Source organism: Oncorhynchus mykiss, chromosome 16 (genome assembly GCF_013265735.2).
Source record: "Oncorhynchus mykiss isolate Arlee chromosome 16, USDA_OmykA_1.1, whole genome shotgun sequence".
In the NCBI taxonomy this organism is placed as follows: domain Eukaryota; kingdom Metazoa; phylum Chordata; class Actinopteri; order Salmoniformes; family Salmonidae; genus Oncorhynchus; species Oncorhynchus mykiss.
Window position 1 is genome coordinate 1286136 of NC_048580.1, and position 25495 is coordinate 1311630.

Here is a 25495-nt window from a genome sequence, read left to right on the forward strand (position 1 = left end):
TCTATAGTATGTCTGTCTACTGTCTCTATAGTATGTCTCTCTCTACTGTCTCTACTGTCTGTCTACTGTCTCTATAGTATGTCTCGCTCTACTGTCTCTGCAGTGTCCAATTTACAGTAGCTATTACAACAACTAAAATACCATGCTATTGTTTGAGGATAATGCACAACAACAAAACAATTACCACAGCAACTGATTTGATACATTCACCTCTGAAGGTAAATAATGTACCGTTGAAGTCAGAAGTTTACATACACCTCGGCCAAATACATTTCAACTCAGTTTTTCACAATTTCACAATTTAATCCTAGTAAAAATTCCCTGTCTTAGGAATTTTGGCCCATTCCTCCTGTCAGAGCTGGTGTAACTGAGTCAGGTTTGTAGGTCTCCTTGCACAAACACGCTTTTTAAGTTCTGCCCACAAATTTTCTATAGGATTGAGGTCAGGGCTTTGTGATGGCCACTCCAATACCTTGACTTTGTTGTCCTTAAGCCATTTTGCCACAACTTTGGAAGTATGCTTGGGGTCATTGTCCATTTGGAAGACCCATTTGTGACCAATGAGATGTTGCTTCAATATATCCACATAATTTTCCTGCCTCATGATGCCATCTATTTTGTGAAGTGCACCAGTACCTCCTGCAGCAAAGCACCCCACAACATGATGCTGCCACCCCCGTGCTTCACGGTTGGGATGGTGTTCTTCGGCTTGCAAGCCTCCCCCTTTCTCCTCCAAGCATAACGATGGTCATTATGGCCAAACAGTTCTATTTTTGTTTCATCAGACCAGAGGACAAAAAGTACGATCTTTGTCCCCATGTGCAGTTGCAAACCCTAGTCTGGCTTTTTTATGGTGGTTTTGGAGCAGTGGCTTCTTCCTTGCTGAGTGGCCTTTCAGGTTATGTCGATATAGGACTTTTTTTACTACGGCGGTATGACGGCTGCGTGGTCCTGTGATGTTTATACTTGCGTACTATTGTTTGTACAGATGAACGTGGTACCTTCAGGCAATTGGAAATTGCTCCCAAGGATGAACCAGACTTGTGGAGGTCTACAATTGTTTTGTCTGATGTCTTGGCTGATTTCTTTTGATTTTCCCATGATGTCAAGCAAAGAGGCACTGAGTTTGAAGGTCGGCCTTGAAATACAGCCACAGGTACACCTCCAATTGACTCAAATTATGTCAATTAGCCTATCAGAAGCTTTTAGAACCATAACATCATTTTCTGGAATTTTCCAAGCTGTTTAAAGGCCCAGTCAACTTAGTGTATGTAAACGTCTGACCCACTGGAATTGTGATACAGTGAAATAATCTGTGTAAACTTTTGTTGGAAAAATTACTTGTGTCATGCACAAAGTAGATGTCCTAACCAACTTGCCAAAACTATAGTTTGGTAACAGGAAATTTGTGGAGTGGTTGAAAAACGAGTTTTAATGACTCCAACATAAATGTATGTAAACTTCCGACTTCAACTGTTCGTACTTTCAGTAATCTTGCTCTGATTTGTCATCCTGAGAGTCCCAGGGAGAAAATGTAGTGTGGTTTTGTTTGAAATTCAAAATGTAGGAACTTGGTTCTGCTGTCTCTGGCTCCATCCCAATCTGATTTGACATGTGTGTCTTTATTATGGCCATACATTTGGCAGGACGTTGGGAAGTGCAGCTCAGTTTCCACCTCACTCGACCTCAATGCAATTGAGATAGTTTGGGATGAGTTGGACTGCAGAGTGAAGGAAAAGCAGCCAGCAAGTGCTAAGTATATGTGGGAACTCCTTCGACAGTTGGGAAAGCATTCCAGGTGAAGCTGGTTGAGAGAATTCCAAGAGTGTGCAAAGCTGTCATCAAGGCAAAGGGTGGCTACTTTGAAGAATTTCAAATCTAAAATATATTTTGTATGCTTTTAACACTTTTTTTTTGGTTACTACACGATTCCATGTGTTATTTCATAGTTTTGAAGTAAAAAAATAAATAAAACCCTTGAATGAAAAAGGTGTCCCAAACCTTTGACTGGTACTGTAGTTGTAAACTGAGTGGGCCAGTAACAGGGACTTCCTGACTGATGTTCTCTCTACATGTGAATGTAAACTGAGTGGGCCAGTAACAGGGACTTCCTGACTGATGTTCTCTCTACATGTGAATGTAAACTGAGTGGGCCAGTAACAGGGACTTCCTGACTGATGTTCTCTCTACATGTGAATGTAAACTGAGTGGGCCAGTAACAGGGACTTCCTGACTGATGTTCTCTCTACATGTGAATGTAAACTGAGTGGGCCAGTAACAGGGACTTCCTGACTGATGTTCTCTCTACATGTGAATGTAAACTGAGTGGGCCAGTAACAGGGACTTCCTGACTGATGTTCTCTCTACATGTGAATGTAAACTGACTGACTGATGTTCTCTCTACATGTGAATATGTTCTTTCTGTCCATAGTTCTGATATGAGTGGGGCCAGTAACACTCTGGCGAGGGAGTTCCTCACCGACGTTCACCAGCTTTGCAGCGCCGTGGCTCAGAGGGCGGAGTCACGGGGAGAGGAGGACGAGGAGAGTCACATGGTTGCTCTGGGCGAATACCTGGTCAGGGGCAGGGGCTTCTTGCTGCTCAGTGCCCTGGACTCCATCATCGACCAGGTGAGATTCACCTGTACACTCTCTCACACACACTCTCTCACACACACACACTCTCTCACACACACACACACACACACACACTTGGCCTTAGTACACACATGCACATCCATCTAATGCTTCCAACCCCCTCAGCTATTCTCCTGACACAATGCCGTTGGGGGGGAATGTCCTAGCGTGCCGTTGGGGGGGAATGTCCTAGCGTGCCGTTGGGGGGGAATGTCCTAGCGTGCCGTTGGGGGGGAATGTCCTAGCGTGCCGTTGGGGGGGAATGTCCTAGCGTGCCGTTGGGGGGGAATGTCCTAGTCCTATTTCCGTGATCTTTTATTTATTTTATGAAACATGGGACCAACACTCTACCATAAGCTGCCTCCAACGTCGTTTTAGAGGATTTGGCGGTATGTCCAACCGGCCCCACAACCGCAGACCATGTGTAACCAGGCCAGGCCAGGACCTCCACATCCGGCTTCTTCACCTGTGGGATCCTTTGAGATCAGCCATCTGGAGATCTGATGAAACTGTAGGTTTGCACAACCAAAGAATTTCTGCACAAACTGTCAGAAACCGTCTCAGGGAAGCTCATCTGCGTGATCGTCGTCCTCACCGGGGTCTTAACCGGACCAGTGACTTCGATGGACACAGGCTGGAGAAGTGTCCTCTTCACGGATGATTCCTGGTTTCAACTGTACTGGGCAGATGGCAGACCACGTGTGTGGGTGAGCGGTTTGCTGATGTCAACGTTGTGAACAGAGTGGCCCATGGTGGCAGTGGGGTTATGTTATGGGCAGGCATAAGCTACAGTGGGGAGAACAAGTATTTTATACACTGCCGATTTTGCAGGTTTTCCTACTTACAAAGCATGTAGAGGTCTGTAATTTTTATCATAGGTACACTTCAACTGTGAGAGACGGAATCTAAAACAAAGATCCAGAAAATCACATTTGTATGATTGTTAAGTAATTAATTAGCATTTTATTGCATGACAGAAGTATTTGATACATCAGAAAAGTAGAACTTAATATTTGGTACAGAAACCTTTGTTTGCAATTACAGAGATCATACGTTTCCTGTAGTTCTTGACCAGGTTTGCACACACTGCAGCAGGGATTTTGGCCCACTCCTCCATACAGACCTTCTCCAGATCCTTCAGGTTTCGGGGCTGTCACTGGGCAATAAGGACTTTCAGCTCCCTCCAAAGATTTTCTATTGGGTTCAGGTCTGGAGACTGGCTAGGCCACTCCAGGACCTTGAGATGCTTTTTACGGAGCCACTCCTTAGTTTCCCTGGCTGTGTGTTTCCGGTCGTTGTCATGCTGGAAGACCCAGCCACGACCCAATGCTCTTACTGAGGGAAGGAGGTTGTTGGCCAAGATCTCGCGATACATGGCCCCATCCATCCTCCCCTCAATACGGTGCAGTCGTCCTGTCCCCTTTGCAGAAAAGCATCCCCAAAGAATGATGTTTCCACCTCCATGCTTCATGGTTGGGATGGTGTTCTTGGGGTTGTACTCATCCTTCATCTTCCTCCAAATACGGCGAGTGGAGTTTAGACCAAAAAGCTCTATTTTTGTCTCATCAGACTACATGATCTTCTCCCATTCCTCCTCTGGATCATCCATATGGTCATTGGCAAACTTCAGACGGGCCTAGACATGCGCTGGCTTGAGCAGGGGGACCTTGCGTGTGCTGCAGGATTTTAATCCATGACGGTGTAGTGTGTTACTAATGGTTTTCTTTTAGACTGTGGTCCCAGCTCTCTTCAGGTCATTGACCAGGTCCTGCCGTGTAGTTCTGGGCTGATCCCTCACCTTCCTCATGATCATTGATGCCCCACGAGGTGAGATCTTGCATGAAGCCCCAGACCGAGGGTGATGGACCGTCATCTTGAACTTCTTCCATTTTCTATTAATTGCGCCAACAGTTGTTGCCTTCTCACCAAGCTGCTTGCCTATTGTCCTGTAGCCCATCCCAGCCTTGTGCAGGTCTACAATTCGATCCTTGATGTCCTTACACAGCTCTCTGGTCTTGGCCATTGTGGAGAGGTTGGAGTCTGTTTGATTGAGTGTGTGGACAGGTGTCTTTTTATACAGGTAACGAGTTCAAACAGGTGCAGTTAATACAGGTAATGAGTGGAGAACAGGAGGGCTTCTTAAAGAAAAACTAACAGGTCTGTGAGAGCCGGAATTCTTACTTGTTGGTAGGTGATCAAATACTTATGTCATGCAATAAAATGCTAATTAATTACTTAAAAATCATACAATGTGATTTTCTGGATCTTTGTTTTAGATTCCATCTCTCACAGTTGAAAAATTACAGACCTCTAAATGCTTTGTAAGTAGGAAAACCTGCAAATTTTTCAGTGTATCAAATACTTGTTCTCCCCACTGTACGTACAACGAACACAATTGCATTTTATTGATGGCGTGACGAGATCCTGAGGCCCATTGTCGTACCATTCATCCCATCACCTCATGTTTCAGCATGATAATGCACGGCTCCATGTCGCAAGGATCTGTACACAATTCCTGGAAGCTGTAAATGTCCCAGTTCTTCCATGGCCTGCATACTCACCAGACATGTCACCCATTGAGCATGTTTGGGATGCTCTGGATCAATGTGTACGACAGTGTGTTCCAGTTCTCTGTAATATCCAGTAACTTCACACAGCCATTGAAGAGGAGTGGGACAACATTCCACAGGCCACAAACAACAGCCTGATCAACTCTGTGAAGGAGATGTGTCATGCTGCATGAGGCGAATGGTCCCACCAGATTCTGACGGATTCTCTGATCCACATACTTTTTTATTTGTATTTTTTTAAGATATCTGTTACCAAAAGATGCATGTCTGTATTCCCAGTCATGTCTCTGCCCCTCTGTCTCTGTCTCGATCTGTTACTGATCAGGGAGACAGCTCGTCTGTGTATCGATCTGTTACTGACCAGGGAGACAGCTCGCCTCTGTATCGATCTGTTACTGATCAGGGAGACAGCTCGCCTCTGTATCGATCTGTTACTGATCAGGGAGACAGCTCGCCTCTGTATCGATCTGTTACTGATCAGGGAGACAGCTCGCCTCTGTATCGATCTGTTACTGATCAGGGAGACAGCTCGCCTCTGTATCGATCTGTTACTGATCAGGGAGACAGCTCGTCCCTGTATCGATCTGTTACTGATCAGGTAGACAGCTCGTCCCTGTATCGATCTGTTACTGATCAGGTAGACAGCTCGTCCCTGTATCGATCTGTTACTGATCAGGGAGACAGCTCGTCCCTGTATCGATCTGTTACTGATCAGGGAGACAGCTCGTCCCTGTATCGATCTGTTACTGATCAGGGAGACAGCTCGTCTGTGTATCGATCTGTTACTGATCAGGGAGACGGCTAGTCTCTGTATCGATCTGTTACTGATCAGGGAGACAGCTCGTCCCTGTCTCTACTAGCTTTCTGGATTCATGTGCTGCACAGAGCTTTGCTCCGCATTCTAAATGGCACCCTATTCCCTACATAGTGCACTACTTTAGACCAGACCCCTATCCCCTATATAGTGCACTACTTTAGACCAGACCCCTATTCCCTATATAGTGCACTACTTTAGACCAGACCCCTATTCCCTATATAGTGCACTACTTTAGACCAGAGCCCTATGGCACCCTATACCTTATATAGTACACTACTTTAGACCAGACCCCTATTCCCTATATAGTGCACTACTTTAGACCAGACCCCTATTCCCTATATAGTGCACTACTTTAGACCAGACCCCTATTCCCTATATAGTGCACTACTTTAGACCAGACCCCTATTCCCTATTTAGTGCACTACTTTAGACCAGAGCCCTATGGCACCCTATACCTTATATAGTGCACTACTTTAGACCAGAGCCCTATGGCACCCTATACCCTATATAGTGCACTACTTTAGACCAGACCCCTATTCCCTATTTAGTGCACTACTTTAGACCAGAGCCCTATGGCACCCTATACCCTATATAGTGCACTATTTTAGACCAGAGCCCTATGGCACCCTATACCCTATATAGTGCACTACTTTAGACCAGAGCCCTATGGCACCCTATATAGTGCACTATTTTAGACCAGAGCCCTATGGCACCCTATACCTTAGATAGTGCACTACTTTAGACCAGACCCCTATACCCTGTATAGTGCACTACTTTAGACCAGAGCCCTTATAGGGGGGACGTACACTTAGTCTTATTTGGTTTTAATTCACACGTTAAGGCACTGCATTCTCTCTCCATGATGAGGAATGCTCTGGTCGTGGGTCACAGAGGAGTAGAGAAGATATTTAGAGAGAGGCTGTCATGCACACACCACATATCCCAAGCCACGCAGTGCATAGTCACACACAGTAGGCTCTTACTGGCAGGAGGACACAGTCTAACTGACAGGGGTAAATCAAGGAGAACCAAGTAGGACACCCCATACCAGTCCCTCCTTGCACCTACTCTACTTACTGCTGCCCTTCACCTACTCTACTTACTGCTGCCCTTCACCTACTCTACTTACTGCTGCCCTTCACCTATTCTACTTACTGCTGCCCTGCACCTACTCTACTTACTGCTGCCCTGCACCTACTCTACTTACTGCTGCCCTGCACCTACTCTACTTACTGCTGCCCTGCAAGTACCTACTGCTGCCCTGCACCTACCTCACTTACTGCTGCCCTGCACCTACTCTACTTACTGCTGCCCTGCAAGTACCTACTGCGGCTCTACAAGTACCTACTGCGGCTCTACAAGTACCTACTGCGGCCCTGCAAGTACCTACTGCTGCCCTGCACCTACTCCACTTCCGGCTGCCCTGCAAGTACCTACTGCGGCTCTACAAGTACCTACTGCGGCCCTACAAGTACCTACTGCGGCCCTACAAGTACCTACTGCGGCCCTACAAGTACCTACTGCGGCCCTACAAGGACCTACTGCGGCCCTACAAGTACCTACTGCGGCCCTACAAGTACCTACTGCTGCCCTACAAGTACCTACTGCGGCCCTACAAGTACCTACTGCGGCCCTACAAGTACCTACTGCTGCCCTACAAGTACCTACTGCAGCCCTACAAGTACCTACTGCAGCCCTACAAGTACCTACTGCGGCCCTGCAAGTACCTACTGCAGCCCTACAAGTACCTACTGCGGCCCTGCAAGTACCTACTGCTGCCCTACAAGTACCTACTGCGGCCCTGCAAGTACCTACTGCGGCCCTGCAAGTACCTACTGCGGCCCTGCAAGTACCTACTGCGGCCCTGCAAGTACCTACTGCGGCCCTACAAGTACCTACTGCGGCCCTACAAGTACCTACTGCGGCCCTACAAGTACCTACTGCGGCCCTGCAAGTACCTACTGCGGCCCTGCAAGTACCTACTGCGGCCCTGCAAGTACCTACTGCGGCCCTGCAAGTACCTACTGCGGCCCTGCAAGTACCTACTGCGGCCCTACAAGTACCTACTGCGGCCCTGCAAGGCCATACTGCGGCCCTACAAGTACCTACTGCGGCTCTACAAGTACCTACTGCGGCTCTACAAGTACCTCCTGCGGCTCTACAAGTACCTACTGCGGCCCTGCAAGTACCTACTGCTGCCCTGCACCTACTCTACTTACTGCTGCCCTACAAGTACCTACTGCTGCCCTACAAGTACCTACTGCGGCTCTACAAGTACCTACTGCGGCCCTACAAGTACCTACTGCGGCCCTACAAGTACCTACTGCTGCCCTGCAAGTACCTACTGCTGCCCTGCACCTACTCTACTTACTGCTGCCCTACAAGTACCTACTGCGGCTCTACAAGTACCTACTGCGGCTCTACAAGTACCTACTGCGGCCCTGCAAGTACCTACTGCTGCCCTGCACCTACTCCACTTCCGGCGGCCCTACAAGTACCTACTGCGGCCCTACAAGTACCTACTGCGGCCCTGCAAGTACCTACTGCGGCCCTGCAAGTACCTACTGCGGCCCTGCAAGTACCTACTGCGGCCCTACAAGTACCTACTGCGGCCCTACAAGTACCTACTGCGGCCCTACAAGTACCTACTGCTGCCCTACAAGTACCTACTGCGGCTCTACAAGTACCTACTGCGGCCCTACAAGTACCTACTGCGGCCCTACAAGTACCTACTGCTGCCCTGCAAGTACCTACTGCTGCCCTGCACCTACTCTACTTACTGCTGCCCTACAAGTACCTACTGCGGCTCTACAAGTACCTACTGCGGCCCTGCAAGTACCTACTGCTGCCCTGCACCTACTCCACTTCCGGCTGCCCTGCAAGTACCTACTGCGGCTCTACAAGTACCTACTGCGGCCCTACAAGTACCTACTGCGGCCCTACAAGTACCTACTGCGGCCCTACAAGTACCTACTGCGGCCCTACAAGTACCTACTGCGGCCCTACAAGGACCTACTGCAGCCCTACAAGTACCTACTGCGGCTCTACAAGTACCTACTGCGGCTCTACAAGTACCTACTGCTGCCCTACAAGTACCTACTGCTGCCCTACAAGTACCTACTGCGGCTCTACCCTGGATGGTTAAAGCCTGATTTCTACATTACACAAACGCGCGTGTGCCTTATGCGAAATGGCAATTCTGCATAGTTGCATCATTTCACACTTTTTGGGGCGTCACACAGCTGCGTGCTTTTGCTACACAAATATGCAAAACGGTCATTTTGTGTAGCTACCTGGGTTCTGGTGTTGCGTACTGGCTTGGGATAGGAATTAGGTTGAACTCTTTATGTAAACCTGCTGCTCTCTCTGCTGCCACAGGAAGATACCTGTTCAGCAGGAGGAAGCATTTTCATGTCCAGCCTCAACTTCTCTCTGGTTCCCTGGCCAGTGGATGTCCTCTGCTTTCCTCCAGGGTTGCTTGTGCTGGATGTCCTGAGTGACTGAGGGGAACATGAGGACATAAAAGGAGAGAGAGAATTTCCTAGAAAGTCTCTCTCATTCTGCCCGGACCTATACAGTCATTTGTCTGGACTGTTAGTGGGATGGCGTGATATTACTTCAGAAGGTGTGAACAGAGAGCGAGAGAGAAGTAGAATCTTCTAGCTAACTAAGACTGTCTGTATGTCTGTCCCTGTATGAGCTGAAATGTAGAGAGAGAGAGAGAGGGAGAGAGAGAGAATATTCTAGCTAACCGAGACGCTGTCTCCCTGTAGAAGCTGACGTGTAGAGAGAGAGAGGATATTCTAGCTAACCGAGACTCTCTCCCTGTAGAAGCTGACGTGTAGAGAGAGAGAGGATATTCTAGCTAACCGAGACTCTCTCTCTGTAGGAGCTGACCTGTCGAGAGGAGCTGCTAACCCTGCTGCTGTCTCTACTGCCACTGGTCTGGAAGATACCTGTTCAGGAGGAGAAGGCCCCAGGTAGGTCCTCCACACTACACACCTTCATCACTAACACACACCGCCTACACAGTGTACACCTGCTACCTGTAAAACACCAGGTAGGGCCTCCACACTACACACCTTCATCACTAACACACACAGCCTTCACAGTGTACACCTGCTACTTGTAAAACACCAGGTAGGTCCTCCACACTACACACCTTCATCACTAACACACACAGCCTTCACAGTGTACACCTGCTACTTGTAAAACACCAGGTAGGTCCTCCACACTACACACCTTCATCACTAACACACACAGCCTTCACAGTGTACACCTGCTACCTGTAAAACACCAGGTAAAACCAACCTAACTACCTAAACTACTGGTGACTTCCTCTACCATGTGTCCTAACACACATCTATACAACTGTAACAAAACTACTGTTGACTTCCTCTACCATGTGTCCTAACACACATCTATACAACTGTAACAAAACTACTGTTGACTTCGTCTGCCGTGTGTCCTAACACAACCCAGGAGTGGATGGATTGATGGATATTGTAGCTGTAAACATTGATGTATTCTAGTTTAAGAAAGCAGTGAGAGTTATATAGAACAACAGTTATACAACCCAACAGTGAGTGGTTGGATGGATGGATGGTTGGATAGATGGTTGCCTATTGGAGCTGTGGATGGATGGTTTCCTAATAGAGCTGTGGATGGATGGATTTATGGTTGCCTACTGGAGCTGTGGATGGATGGTTGGATGGATGGTTGCCTACTGGAGCTGTGGATGGATGGATGGATGGTTGCCTACTGGAGCGTTGCCTACTGGAGCTGTGGATGGATGGTTGCCTACTGGAGCTGCGGATGGATGGTTGCCTACTGGAGCTGTGGATGGATGGATGGTTGCCTACTGGAGCTGTGGATGGATGGATGGTTGCCTACTGGAGCTGTGGATGGATGGATGGATGGTTGCCTACTGGAGCTGTGGATGGATGGTTGCCTACTGGAGCTGTGGATGGATGGTTGCCTACTGGAGCTGTGGATGGATGGATGCCTACTGGAGCTGAGGATGGATGGATGGATGGATGGATGGATGCCTACTGGAGCTGTGGATGGATGGATGGATGGTTGCCTACTGGAGCTGTGGATGGATGGATGGATGGATGGTTGCCTACTGGAGCTGTGGATGGATGGATGCCTACTGGAGCTGATAATGGATGGATGGATGGATAGATGGATGCCTACAGGAGCTGTGGATGGATGGATGGATGCCTACTGGAACTCAGGATGGATAGATGGATGCCTACTGGAGCTGTGGATGGATGGATAGATGGATGCCTACTGGAGCTGAGGATGGATGGATAGATGGATGCCTACTGGAGCTGTGGATGGATGGATACCTACTGGAGCTGTGGATGGATGGATGGATGCCTACTGGAACTCAGGATGGATAGATGGATGCCTACTGGAGCTGTGGATAGATGGATGCCTACTGGAGCTGAGGATGGATGGATAGATGGATGCCTACTGGAGCTGTGGATGGATGGATGGATACCTACTGGAGCTGTGGATGGATGGATGCCTACTGGAGCTGTGGATGGATGGATAGATGGATGCCTACTGGAGCTGTGGATGGATGGATGGATACCTATTGGAGCTGTGGATGGATGGATACCTACTGGAGCTGAGGATGGATGGATGGATGCCTACTAGAGCTGTGGGTGGATGGATGGATGGATGCCTACTGGAGCTGAGGATGGATGGATAGATGGATGCCTACTGGAGTTGTGGATGGATGGATAGATGGATGCCTACTGGAGCTGTGGATGGATGGATGCCTACTGGAGCTGTGGATGGATGGATGCCTACTGGAGCTGTGGATGGATGGATGGATGCCTACTGGAGCTGTGGAGGGATGGATGGATGCCTACTGGAGCTGAGGATGGATGGATGGATGGATGCCTACTAGAGCTGTGGATGGATAGATGGATGCATACTAGAGCTGTGGGTGGATGGATGGATGCCTACTGGAGCTGTGGATGGATAGATGGATGCCTACTAGAGCTGTGGGTGGATGGATGGATGGATGCCTACTGGAGCTGTGGATGGATGGATGCCTACTGGAGCTGTGGATGGATGGATGCCTACTGGAGCTGTGGATGGATGGATGGATGGATGCCTACTGGAGCTGTGGATGGATGGATGGATGGATGCCTACTGGAGCTGTGGATGGATGGATGGATGGTTGCCTACTGGAGCTGTGGATGGATGGATGGATGGTTGCCTACTGGAGCTGTGGATGGATGGATAGATGGATGCCTACTGGAGCTGTGGATGGATAGATGGATGCCTACTGGAGCTGTGGATGGATAGATGGATGCCTACTAGAGCTGTGGGTGGATGGATGGATGGATGCCTACTGGAGCTGAGGATGGATGGATGGATGGATGCCTACTGGAGCTGTGGATGGATGGATGGATGCCTACTAGAGCTGTGGCTGGATGGATGGATGCCTACTGGAGCTGTGGATGGATGGATGGATGCCTACTGGAGCTGTGGATGGATGGATGCCTACTGGAGCTGTGGCTGGATGGATGGATGCCTACTGGAGCTGAGGATGGATGGATGGATGGATGCCTACTGGAGCTGTGGATGGATGCCTACTGGAGCTGAGGATGGATGGATGGATGCCTACTGGAGCTGTGGATGGATGGATGGATGGATGCCTACTGGAGCTGTGGATGGATGGATGGATGGATGGATGGATGCCTACTGGAGCTGTGGATGGATGGATGGATGGATGGATGGATGGATGCCTACTGGAGCTGAGGATGGATGGATGCATACTGAAGCTGATTGACCTCAGGGTGACAGGGGTATTTAGTGTCGTCCTGCTAATCTCTTTTAACATGCTCCTCATACATAGCTGTCTTATTAGCTTCTGTGATATTAGTTCAGCACACCGCCTCGATTAATAGTTGATTTGAACACCTTTTGACATACATGCATTATTTTATAAGATACAAACTCCTCTATAAATATGAGGCAGAGAATAATTAGTTGGAGCTCGGTAAGGAAGGGGAAGATATAGTCTTGAACAATGACGTCCATCACACTTAGTACTGAAGTGACAACTACAGAGCCATTTACTTTTTCTACATTTTGTTGTTTTACAGCCTGAATTTAACGGACTTGTTTTTGTCACTGGCCCACCCACAATACCACATGTCAAAGTGGAATTATGTTTTTGAAAGTTTTACAAATGAAAAGTTGAAATGTCTTCAGTCAGTAAGTATTGAACCCCTTTGTTATGGTAAACCTAAATATGTTGAGTAAAAATTTGCTTAAGAAGTCCCATAATACATTGCATGGGCAATATTGGTGTTTAACATGATTTTTGAACAACTACCTCATCTCTGTATCCCACACACACAATTGTCTGTCCCTCAGTTGAGCTGTGAATTTCAAACACAGATTCAACCACAAAGACCAGGGAGGTTTTCCAATGTCTCGCAATCTACCTATTGGTAGATGGGTAAAAAAAACAATAATAAAAGCAGAGATTGAATATCCCTTTGAGCATGGTAAAGTTATTCTTTGGATGGTGTATCAATACACCCAGTCACTGCAATCCGTCAGTTGACGGAGAGGAAGGAAACTGATCAGGGATTTTAACCATGAGGCCTTTTTTTATTTTACCTTTATTTTACCTTTCAGTTAAGAACAAATTCTTATTTTCAATGACGGCCTAGGAACAGTGGGGGGTTAACTGGTCTAGGAACAGTGGGTTAACTGGTCTAGGAACAGTGGGTTAACTGGCCTAGGAACAGTGGGTTAACTGGTCTAGGAACAGTGGGTTAACTGGCCTAGGAACAGTGGGTTAACTGGCCTAGGAACAGTGGGTTAACTGGCCTAGGAACAGTGGGCTAACTGGCCTAGGAACAGTGGGTTAACTGGCCTAGGAACAGTGAACCTGTTCAGGTGCAGAACGACAGATTTGTCGGGGTTAACTGGCCTAGGAACAGTGGGCTAACTGGTCTAGGAACAGTGGGTTAACTGGCCTAGGAACAGTGGGTTAACTGGTCTAGGAACAGTGGGTTAACTGGCCTAGGAACAGTGGGTTAACTGGTCTAGGAACAGTGGGTTAACTGGTCTAGGAACAGTGGGTTAACTGGCCTAGGAACAGTGAACTGAACTGCCTGTTCAGGTGCAGAACGACAGATTTGTACCTTGTCAGCTCGGGGGTTTGAACTTGCAACCTTCCGGTTACTAGTCCAACGCTCTAACCACTAGTCACTGATGACTTTAAAACAGTTTCAGAGTTTAATAGCTGTGATAGGAGAGAACTGATCAACAACATTGTAGTTACTCCACAATACTAACCTAAAGGACAGAGTGGAAAGAAGGAAGCCTGTACAGAATACAAATATTCCAAAACATGCATACTGTTTGCAACAAGGCACTGAAGTAAAACTGTTGAAAATGTGTCAAAGAAATGAACCTTTTGTCCTGAATACCAAGTGACTAAGGTGGTATACTCCTCAATGCCATTGGATGAATCCCAGAACATATTCCAGTTTGTGCAAAACAGTCCTGTAGCTTAGCATCTGCTTCATCTGACCTTCCGTGTTGATCTAGTCACTGGTACTTCCTGCTTTAGTTTTTTCAGGAGGATAGAATTAATGTCAGATTTGCCAAATGGAGGGTGAGGAAGAGTTTTATGCGTCTGTGTGTGGAGTAAAGGTGATCTCTAGGTTTTTTCCATCTGGTTGCACATGTGACATTCTGTTTACTGAGCATTTTGTGTAGATCATTGACAGAAAATGACAATTTGAATCCCACTTTCACACCACCAAAGTGCTGAATAAGTCAAGGGGTGTGCATACTTTCTGAAGGCCGTGTACTTTACATGGTGTTATGCTTAGCATTGAAGAATGTGCTAGAAGTAGACGACTGGTGAACTGTACCGTAGGCGGTTTTCTGTTGCTTCAAAGCCTGTTATTGATTTTTGACAAATTTAAAGTAATTGATCGTCTGTAGTGTGCCAACACCATGGAGTGTTGTCAACCATGGAGCTGTCAATCCCTACAGACTGGAGCTGTCAATCCCTACAGACTGGAGCTGTCAATCCCTACAGACCATTACAGACTGGAGCTGTCAATCCCTACAGGCCATTACAGACCGGAGCTGTCAATCCCTACAGGCCATTATAGACTGGAGCTGTCAATCCCTACAGGCCATTACAGACTGGAGCTGTCAATCCCAACAGACCATTACAGACTGGAGCTGTCAATCCCTACGGGCCATTATAGACTGGAGCTGTCAATCCCTACAGACCTTTACAGACTGGAGCTGTCAATCCCTACAGACCATTACAGACTTGAGCTGTCAATCCCTATAGACCATTACAGACTGGAGCTGTCAATCCCTACAGACCATTACAGACTGGAGCTGTCAATCCCTACAGACCATTACAGACTGGAGCTGTCAATCCCTACAGACCATTACAGACTGGAGCTGTCAATCCCTACAGGCCATTACAGACTGGAGCTGTCAATCCCTACAGACCTTTACAGACTGGAGCTGTCAATCCCTACAGACTGGAGCTGTCAATCCCTACAGACTGGAGCTGTCAATCCCTACAGACTGAAGCTGTCAATCCCTACAGGCCATTACAGACTGGAGCTGTCTATCCCTATAGACCATTACAGACTGGAGCTGTCTATCCCTATAGACCATTACAGACTGGAGCTGTCAATCCCTACAGACCATTACAGACTGGAGCTGTCAATCCCTATAGACCTTTACAGACTGGAGCTGTCAATCCCTACAGACTGGAGCTGTCTATCCCTATAGACCATTACAGACTGCAGCTGTCAATCCCTATAGACCATTACAGACTGGAGCTGTCAATCCCTACAGACCTTTACAGACTGGAGCTGTCAATCCCTACAGACTGGAGCTGTCTTTCCCTATAGACCATTACAGACTGGAGCTGTCAATCCCTATAGACCATTACAGACTGGAGCTGTCTATCCCTGTAGACCATTACAGACTGGAGCTGTCAATCCCTATAGACCATTACAGACTGGAGCTGTCATCCCTACAGACCTTTACAGACTGGAGCTGTCAATCCCTACAGACTGGAGCTGTCTATCCCTATAGACCATTACAGACTGGAGCTGTCAATCCCTACAGACCATTACAGACTGGTTTTCCCTATAGACCATTACAGACTGGAGCTGTCAATCCCTATAGACCATTACAGACTGGAGCTGTCAATCCCTACAGACCTTTACAGACTGGAGCTGTCAATCCCTACAGACTGGAGCTGTCAATCTCTACAGACTGGAGCTGTCAATCCCTACAGGCCATTACAGACTGGAGCTGTCAATCCCTACAGACCATTACAGACTGGAGCTGTCAATCCCTACAGACCATTACAGACTGGAGCTGTCAATCCCTATAGACCTTTACAGACTGGAGCTGTCAATCCCTACAGACTGGAGCTGTCTATCCCTGTAGACCATTACAGACTGGAGCTGTCAATCCCTATAGACCATTACAGACTGGAGCTGTCATCCCTACAGACCTTTACAGACTGGAGCTGTCAATCCCTACAGACTGGAGCTGTCTATCCCTATAGACCATTACAGACTGGAGCTGTCAATCCCTACAGACCATTACAGACTGGTTTTCCCTATAGACCATTACAGACTGGAGCTGTCAATCCCTATAGACCATTACAGACTGGAGCTGTCAATCCCTACAGACCTTTACAGACTGGAGCTGTCAATCCCTACAGACTGGAGCTGTCAATCTCTACAGACTGGAGCTGTCAATCCCTACAGGCCATTACAGACTGGAGCTGTCAATCCCTACAGACCATTACAGACTGGAGCTGTCAATCCCTACAGACCATTACAGACTGGAGCTGTCAATCCCTATAGACCTTTACAGACTGGAGCTGTCAATCCCTACAGACTGGAGCTGTCTATCCCTATAGACCATTACAGACTGGAGCTGTCAATCCCTATAGACCATTACAGACTGGAGCTGTCAATCCCTATAGACCATTACAGACTGGAGCTGTCAATCCCTACAGACCTTTACAGACTGGAGCTGTCAATCCCTACAGACTGGAGCTGTCTTTCCCTATAGACCATTACAGACTGGAGCTGTCAATCCCTACAGACCATTACAGACTGGAGCTGTCTATCCCTATAGACCATTACAGACTGGAGCTGTCAATCCCTATAGACCATTACAGACTGGAGCTGTCAATCCCTACAGACCTTTACAGACTGGAGCTGTCAATCCCTACAGACTGGAGCTGTCTATCCCTATAGACCATTACAGACTGGAGCTGTCAATCCCTACAGACCATTACAGACTGGAGCTGTCTATCCCTACAGACCATTACAGACTGGAGCTGTCAATCCCTACAGACCATTACAGACTGGAGCTGTCAATCCCTACAGACCATTAGACTGGAGCTGTCGATCCCTACAGACCATTACAGACTGGAGCTGTCAATCCCTACAGACCATTACAGACTGGAGCTGTCAATCCCTACAGACCATTACAGACTGGAGCTGTCAATCCCTACAGACCATTACAGACTGGAGCTGTCAATCCCTACAGGCCATTACAGACTGGAGCTGTCAATCCCTACAGACCTTTACAGACTGGAGCTGTCAATCCCTACAGACTGGAGCTGTCAATCCCTACAGACTGGAGCTGTCAATCCCTACAGACTGGAGCTGTCAATCCCTACAGACTGGAGCTGTCAATCCCTACAGACTGAAGCTGTCAATCCCTACAGGCCATTACAGACTGGAGCTGTCTATCCCTATAGACCATTACAGACTGGAGCTGTCAATCCCTATAGACCATTACAGACTGGAGCTGTCAATCCCTACAGACCATTACAGACTGGAGCTGTCAATCCCTATAGACCTTTACAGACTGGAGCTGTCAATCCCTACAGACTGGAGCTGTCTATCCCTATAGACCATTACAGACTGCAGCTGTCAATCCCTATAGACCATTACAGACTGGAGCTGTCAATCCCTACAGACCTTTACAGACTGGAGCTGTCAATCCCTACAGACTGGAGCTGTCTATCCCTATAGACCATTACAGACTGGAGCTGTCAATCCCTACAGACCATTACAGACTGGAGCTGTCTATCCCTATAGACCATTACAGACTGGAGCTGTCAATCCCTATAGACCATTACAGACTGGAGCTGTCAATCCCTACAGACCTTTACAGACTGGAGCTGTCAATCCCTACAGACTGGAGCTGTCAATCTCTACAGACTGGAGCTGTCAATCCCTACAGACTGGAGCTGTCAATCCCTACAGGCCATTACAGACTGGAGCTGTCAATCCCTACAGGCCATTACAGACTGGAGCTGTCAATCCCTACAGACCATTACAGACTGGAGCTGTCAATCCCTATAGACCTTTACAGACTGGAGCTGTCAATCCCTACAGACTGGAGCTGTCTATCCCTATAGACCATTACAGACTGGAGCTGTCAATCCCTATAGACCATTACAGACTGGAGCTGTCAATCCCTACAGACCTTTACAGACTGGAGCTGTCAATCCCTACAGACTGGAGCTGTCAATCCCTACAGACCATTACAGACTGGAGCTGTCTATCCCTATAGACCATTACAGACTGGAGCTGTCAATCCCTATAGACCATTACAGACTGGAGCTGTCAATCCCTACAGACCTTTACAGACTGGAGCTGTCAATCCCTACAGACTGGAGCTGTCTATCCCTATAGACCATTACAGACTGGAGCTGTCAATCCCTACAGACCATTACAGACTGGAGCTGTCTATCCCTATAGACCATTACAGACTGGAGCTGTCAATCCCTACAGACTGGAGCTGTCTATCCCTATAGACCATTACAGACTGGAGCTGTCAATCCCTACAGACCATTACAGACTGGAGCTGTCAATCCCTACAGACCATTACAGACTGGAGCTGTCAATCCCTACAGACCATTAGACTGGAGCTGTCAATCCTTACAGACCATTACAGACTGGAGCTGTCAATCCCTACAGACCATTACAGACTGGAGCTGTCAATCCCTACAGACCATTACAGACTGGAGCTGTCAATCCCTACAGGCCATTACAGACTGTGTTGCCTGATTTCACCCTGCCTTACAGTAGTTTCTGTGTTGCCAGATTTCACCCTGCCTTACAGTAGTTTCTGTGTTGCCAGATTTCACCCTGCCTTACAGTAGTTTCTGTGTTGCCTGATTTTACCCTGCCTTACAGTAGTTTCTGTGTTGCCTGATTTCACCCTGCCTTACAGTAGTTTCTGTGTTGCCTGATTTCACCCTGCCTTACAGTAGTTTCTGTGTTGCCAGATTTCCCCCTGCCATACAGTAGTTTCTGTTTCGGTGTTGCCTGATTTCACCCTGCCTCACAGTAGTTTCTGTGTTGCCTGATTTCACCCTGCCTCACAGTAGTTTCTGTTTCTGTGTTGCCAGATTCCACCCTGCCTTACAGTAGTTTCTGTGTTGCCTGATTTCACCCTGCCTTACAGTCGTTTCTGTGTTGCTTGATTTCACCCTTCCTTACAGTAGTTTCTGTGTTGCCAGATTTCACCCTACCATACAGTCGTTTCTGTGTTGCCAGATTTCACCCTGCCTTACAGTAGTTTCTGTGTTGCCTGATTTTACCCTGCCTTACAGTAGTTTCTGTGTTGCCTGATTTCACCCTGCCTTACAGTAGTTTCTGTGTTGCTTGATTTCACCCTGCCTTACAGTAGTTTCTGTGTTGCTTGATTTCACCCTGCCTTACAGTAGTTTCTGTGTTGCCTGATTTCACCCTGCCTTACAGTAGTTTCTGTGTTGCTTGATTTCACCCTGCCTTACAGTAGTTTCTGTGTTGCCTGATTTCACCCTGCCTTACAGTCGTTTCTGTGTTGCCTGATTTCACCCTGCCTTACAGTCGTTTCTGTGTTGCCTGATTTCACCCTGCCTTACAGTCGTTTCTGTGTTGCCTGATTTCACCCTGCCTTACAGTCGTTTCTGTGTTGCCAGATTTCACCCTGCCTTACAGTAGTTTCTGTGTTGCTTGATTTCACCCTTCCTTACAGTCGTTTCTGTGTTGCCAGATTTCACCCTGCCTTACAGTAGTTTCTGTGTTGCTTGATTTCACCCTTCCTTACAGTAGTTTCTGTGTTGCCAGATTTCACCCTGCCTTACAGTAGTTTCTGTGTTGCCTGATTTTACCCTGCCTTACAGTAGTTTCTGTGTTGCCTGATTTCACCCTGCCTCACAGTAGTTTCTGTGTTGCCTGATTTTACCCTGCCTTACAGTAGTTTCTGTGTTGCCTGATTTCACCCTGCCTTACAGTAGTTTCTGTGTTGCCAGATTTCCCCCTGCCATACAGTAGTTTCTGTTTCGGTGTTGCCTGATTTCACCCTTCCTCACAGTAGTTTCTGTGTTGCCTGATTTCACCCTGCCTTACAGTAGTTTCTGTGTTGCCTGATTTCACCCTGCATTACAGTAGTTTCGGTGTTGCCTGATTTCACCCTGCCTTACAGTAGTTTCTGTGTTGCCTGATTTCACCCTGCCTCACAGTAGTTTCTGTGTTGCCTGATTTCACCCTGCCTTACAGTTGTTTCTGTGTTGCCAGATTTCACCCTGCTGTCTCTGCTGGAAGTGTTCTTGAGCCGGGAGGTGAATGCAGTCCCCCAGAGGGCGGGGAAAGACCAGAAGACCGGTGCGTTGCACTCTGAGAAGCAGTCCTGCGGTGGCAGCAGCTCCACCTGGAAGGTCCTGCGTCGCTCTCGCCGCACCGCTCAGCGCTACTCCGTAAGGGATGCTCGTCGCTCCCAGCTCTCCACCTCTGACTCAGACGCCAACTCTGACAACAAGGCCGTCACCGGTGGCACCGGTGGAGTGCGTAGTCGACGTTCTCGCGGTTCTACGATCTGTGTGAGCTGCCAGCATCACCGTTCGGAGGCTCCCTTGTTACCCTCGCCTCCTGTCCCCCCTCCCGAAAAGACCATGGCTTTGCCTTTCCCGCTCTACCCCCAACCTCGGTCGCTGGGCGGGTCCCAGACCACCCTGGACACAGAGACCCTGACTGACCCAGCTGCCATGTCCATATTCAACAGGATGGAGAACTCTCCCTTCGACCTCTGTCATGTTCTGCTCTCGCTCCTGGAAAAGGTATTTTTTTTAATTGTGTTGAATGTAAAGTGCCCGGCGCACAGCCCTGTCAGCCTCAAGCTGTCCATTCTTAATACAACCCGGACCACAATGGAAATAGGCTGGTAGACTTAGTGTTTTTAATACTAAATCAGGGTAAATGTACTGTTGTTCTGAAGTGGTTGCATTATCTCTATATATTTATTTTAAATATGACCCCCCCCCCCCCCCCCCCAAAAAAAATATTCATTAATTTAACTGTTTTTTTCAAGGTGTGTAAATTTGACATGAGCATCAACCACAACCCGGGTCTAGCTGTCAGTGTGGTGCCGACCCTCACTGAGATCCTTACCGAGTTTGGAGACTGCTGTGGTCCGGGGGGAGGAGGAGAGGGGGTGGAGGAGCTGGCTGGAGGCTGGACAGAGGAACCCATCGCCCTGGTCCAGGTACACCTTTTTAATAAAAATGTTCTTCATTGAATATAATAATTAAATACTTCATGTCAATGCTTTAATTGGTCTTTTACACATTGTGCTGTACTTACTATTGACATTGTGTTGTCATTGTAGTGGGATGTGTTGTCATTGTGGTGGGATGTGTTGTCATTGGTGTGATTGTGGTGGGATGTGTTGTCATTGTGGTGGGATGTGTTGTCATTGTGGTGGGATGTTTTGTCATTGTGGTGGGATGTTTTGACATTGTGGTGGGATGTGTTGTCATTGTGGTGGGATGTGTTGACATTGTGGTGGGATGTGTTGACATTGTGGTGGGATGTTTTGTGATTGTGGTGGGATGTGTTGTCATTGTGGTGGGATGTTTTGACATTGTGGTGGGATGTGTTGTCATTGTGGTGGGATGTGTTGTCATTGTGGTGGGATGTTTTGACATTGTGGTGGGATGTGTTGTCATTGTGGTGTGATGTGTTGTCATTGTGGTGGGATGTGTTGTCATTGTGGTGGGATGTGTTGTCATTGTGGTGGGATGTGTTGTCATTGTGGTGGGATGTGTTGTCATTGTGGTGGGATGTGTTGTCATTGTGGTGGGATGTGTTGTCATTGTGGTGGGATGTGTTGTCATTGTGGTGGGATGTGTTGTCATTGTGGTGGGATGTGTTGTCATTGTGGTGGGATGTTTTGACATTGTGGTGGGATGTGTTGTCATTGTGGTGGGATGTGTTGTCATTGTGGTGGGATGTTTTGTCATTGTGGTGCGATGTGTTGACATTGTGGTGGGATGTGTTGTCATTGTGGTGGGATGTGTTGTCATTGTGGTGGGATGTGTTGTCATTGTGGTGGGATGTGTTGTCATTGTGGTGGGATGTGTTGTCATTGTGGTGGGATGTGTTGTCATTGTGGTGGGATGTGTTGTCATTGTGGTGGGATGTGTTGTCATTGTGGTGGGATGTGTTGACATTGTGGTGGGATGTGTTGACATTGTGGTGGGATGTTTTGTCATTGTGGTGGGATGTGTTGTCATTGTGGTGGGATGTGTTGTCATTGGTGTGATTGTGGTGGGATGTGTTGTCATTGTGGTGGGATGTGTTGTCATTGTGGTGGGATGTGTTGTCATTGTATTGTGATAGTTTGTCATTGTATTGTGATAGTTTGTCATTGTATTGTGATAGTTTGTCATTGTGGTGGGATGTGTTGTCATTGTGGTGGGATGTGTTGTCATTGTATTGTGATAGTTTGTCATTGTGGTGGGATGTGTTGTCATTGTGGTGGGATGTGTTGTCATTGTGGTGGGATGTGTTGTCATTGTGGTGGGATGTGTTGTCATTGTGGTGGGATGTGTTGACATTGTGGCGGGATGTGTTGTCATTGTGGTGGGATGTGTTGTCATTGTGGTGGGATGTGTTGTCATTGTATTGTGATAGTTTGTCATTGTATTGTGATAGTTTGTCATTGTGATAGTTTGTCATTGTGATAGTTTGTCATTGTATTGTGATAGTTTGTCATTGTATTGTGATAGTTTGTCATTGTATTGTGATAGTTTGTCATTGTATTGTGATAGTTTGTCATTGTGGTGGGATGTGTTGTCATTGTGGTGGGATGTGTTGTCATTGTGGTGGGATGTTTTGTCATTGTGGTGGGATGTGTTGTCATTGTGGTGGGATGTGTTGTCATTGTGGTGGGATGTTTTGTCATTGTGGTGGGATGTGTTGTCATTGTGGTGGGATGTGTTGTCATTGTATTGTGATAGTTTGTATTGTATTGTGATAGTTTGTCATTGTGATAGTTTGTCATTGTGATAGTTTGTCATTGTGATAGTTTGTCATTGTATTGTGATAGTTTGTCATTGTATTGTGATAGTTTGTCATTGTGATAGTTTGTCATTGTGATAGTTTGTCATTGTGATAGTTTGTCATTGTGATAGTTTGTCATTGTATTGTGATAGTTTGTCATTGTATTGTGATAGTTTGTCATTGTATTGTGATAGTTTGTCATTGTGATAGTTTGTCATTGTATTGTGATAGTTTGTCATTGTATTGTGATAGTTTGTAATGTTGCAAGTATTGGATTTGTTGTACTATGCCTGTAAGTATGACCATGAGTGATGGACATAGTCCACATTAGCCTCAGGCTTGTATTTTCAGACCAGACTAGTAGGAAATATGCCAAACTAGCCCAAAAGTAATCTGAAGTATGGCATACATTTTGGACTCTTGGGTAGTGGAACATCATCCAGGCTAGTAGAGAAAATGTGATCTACCAGCCTGACTGGCCGGTGCCCATAATCCTTAACTTCCATACCCGAGTACGACTAGCTAATTGATAATAAAGATCAGTCTGATCCGTCTCCTCTCAGAGGATGCTGCTAAGGACCATCCTCCACCTGATGTCAGTCGACGTGGGTCAGAGTGAGGCTCTACCAGACAGCCTGCGACGCAGCCTGACCGACCTGCTCAGGTACGTAGCCAAGAGGTTAGAGAACACGACCGGCAGCCAGACGGTTGCTGGCTCTAACCCCCCCCACCCCCCCGGGTGGTCGACACTAAACTAGGAGCCGAACTAAACTGGCAGCTGAAACCATTGTACAACCTGTCTATTGTAACCAGAGCCACGCTGAAGATCAGGTCCTGCCTGGAGAGACAGGTTGACCCATTCGCTCCCAGGACCAAGAAGACCCTGCAGGAGGTGCAGGAGGACTTCTCTTTCTCCCGCTGGAGGCACCGCTCCCTGCTGTTACCTGAGCTGCTGGAGGGGGTACTGCAGGTAGGGACTGCTGTGTCCTACATGGCACTCTATTCCCTACATAGAGCACTACTTTAGACCCTTATGGAATCCTATTCCCTATATAGGGCACTACTTTAGACCAGAGCCTTATGGCACCCTATTCCCTATATAGTGCACTACTTTAGACCAGAGCCTTATGGCACCCTTTTCCCTATATAGTGCACTACTTTAGACCAGAGCCTTATGGCACCCTATTCCCTACATAGAGCACTACTTTAGACCCTTATGGAATCCTATTTCCTATATAGTGCACTACTTTAGACCAGAGCCTTATGGCACCCTATTCCCTATATAGTGCACTACTTTAGACCAGAGCCTTATGGCACCCTATTCCCTACATAGAGCACTACTTTAGACCCTTATGGAATCATATTCCCTATATAGGGCACTACTTTAGACCAGAGTCCTATTCCCTACATAGAGCACTACTTTAGACCAGACCCATATTCCCTATATAGTGCACTACTTTAGACCAGGGCCCTATTTCCTATATAGTGCACTACTTTAGACCAGGGCCCTATTTCCTATATAGTGCACTACTTTAGACCAGAGCCCTATTCCCTATATAGTACATTACTTTAGACCAGAGCCCTATTCCCTATACAGTACACTACTTTAGACCAGAGCCCTATTCCCTATATAGTGCACTACTTTAGACCAGAGCCCTATTCCCTATATAGTGCACTACTTTAGACCAGGGCTCACATCCATTGTGTAGTGTATATATTTTTTGCTGATGTACGACCAGGAAGAAGATTGTCTTGTCCTCTTTCAGTCAGTCAACTTCAGTTCAATATCCTATGGGGAGTCTCACTCTCACCACTTAGGTTGAAGGATCTACAATCACCCCTGACAAGGCCAATTAAAATCCGCACCTCTCTCGAAGCACCGCCTTCCACAGGTGATGAGCGTAAGGCTCACATTCATTCCACTCTACACCTCGGCGTGAACGAGATGCGCTACTGAAACACAAAACTGTCTTATGTTGCGCCAACAACGTTGTTCCCTGATTTGTTTGTATGGTTGTTTAGTTATTTTTCAAATCGTTTGACCTGACTAATAATAGCAATAAGTAATAAGCTGACGCGATGAAG

The 25495-nt window shown here is 47.3% G+C and overlaps 1 protein-coding gene across 6 annotated transcripts in view; it reads left to right on the top strand.

Annotated features, from left to right (window-relative positions):
- Positions 1–25495, top strand: part of lyst (lysosomal trafficking regulator) — a 242383-nt gene that overhangs the window by 38122 nt on the left and 178766 nt on the right. For all 6 annotated transcript variants that reach the window (XM_036945914.1, XM_036945918.1, XM_036945917.1 and 3 more), the window contains 6 exons: positions 2432–2630; positions 9913–10003; positions 20648–21186; positions 21438–21611; positions 23974–24074; positions 24224–24380. In XM_036945914.1, the coding sequence (XP_036801809.1) occupies positions 2432–2630; positions 9913–10003; positions 20648–21186; positions 21438–21611; positions 23974–24074; positions 24224–24380 (1261 nt within the window). The remainder of the gene's footprint in view (positions 1–2431; positions 2631–9912; positions 10004–20647; positions 21187–21437; positions 21612–23973; positions 24075–24223; positions 24381–25495) is intronic.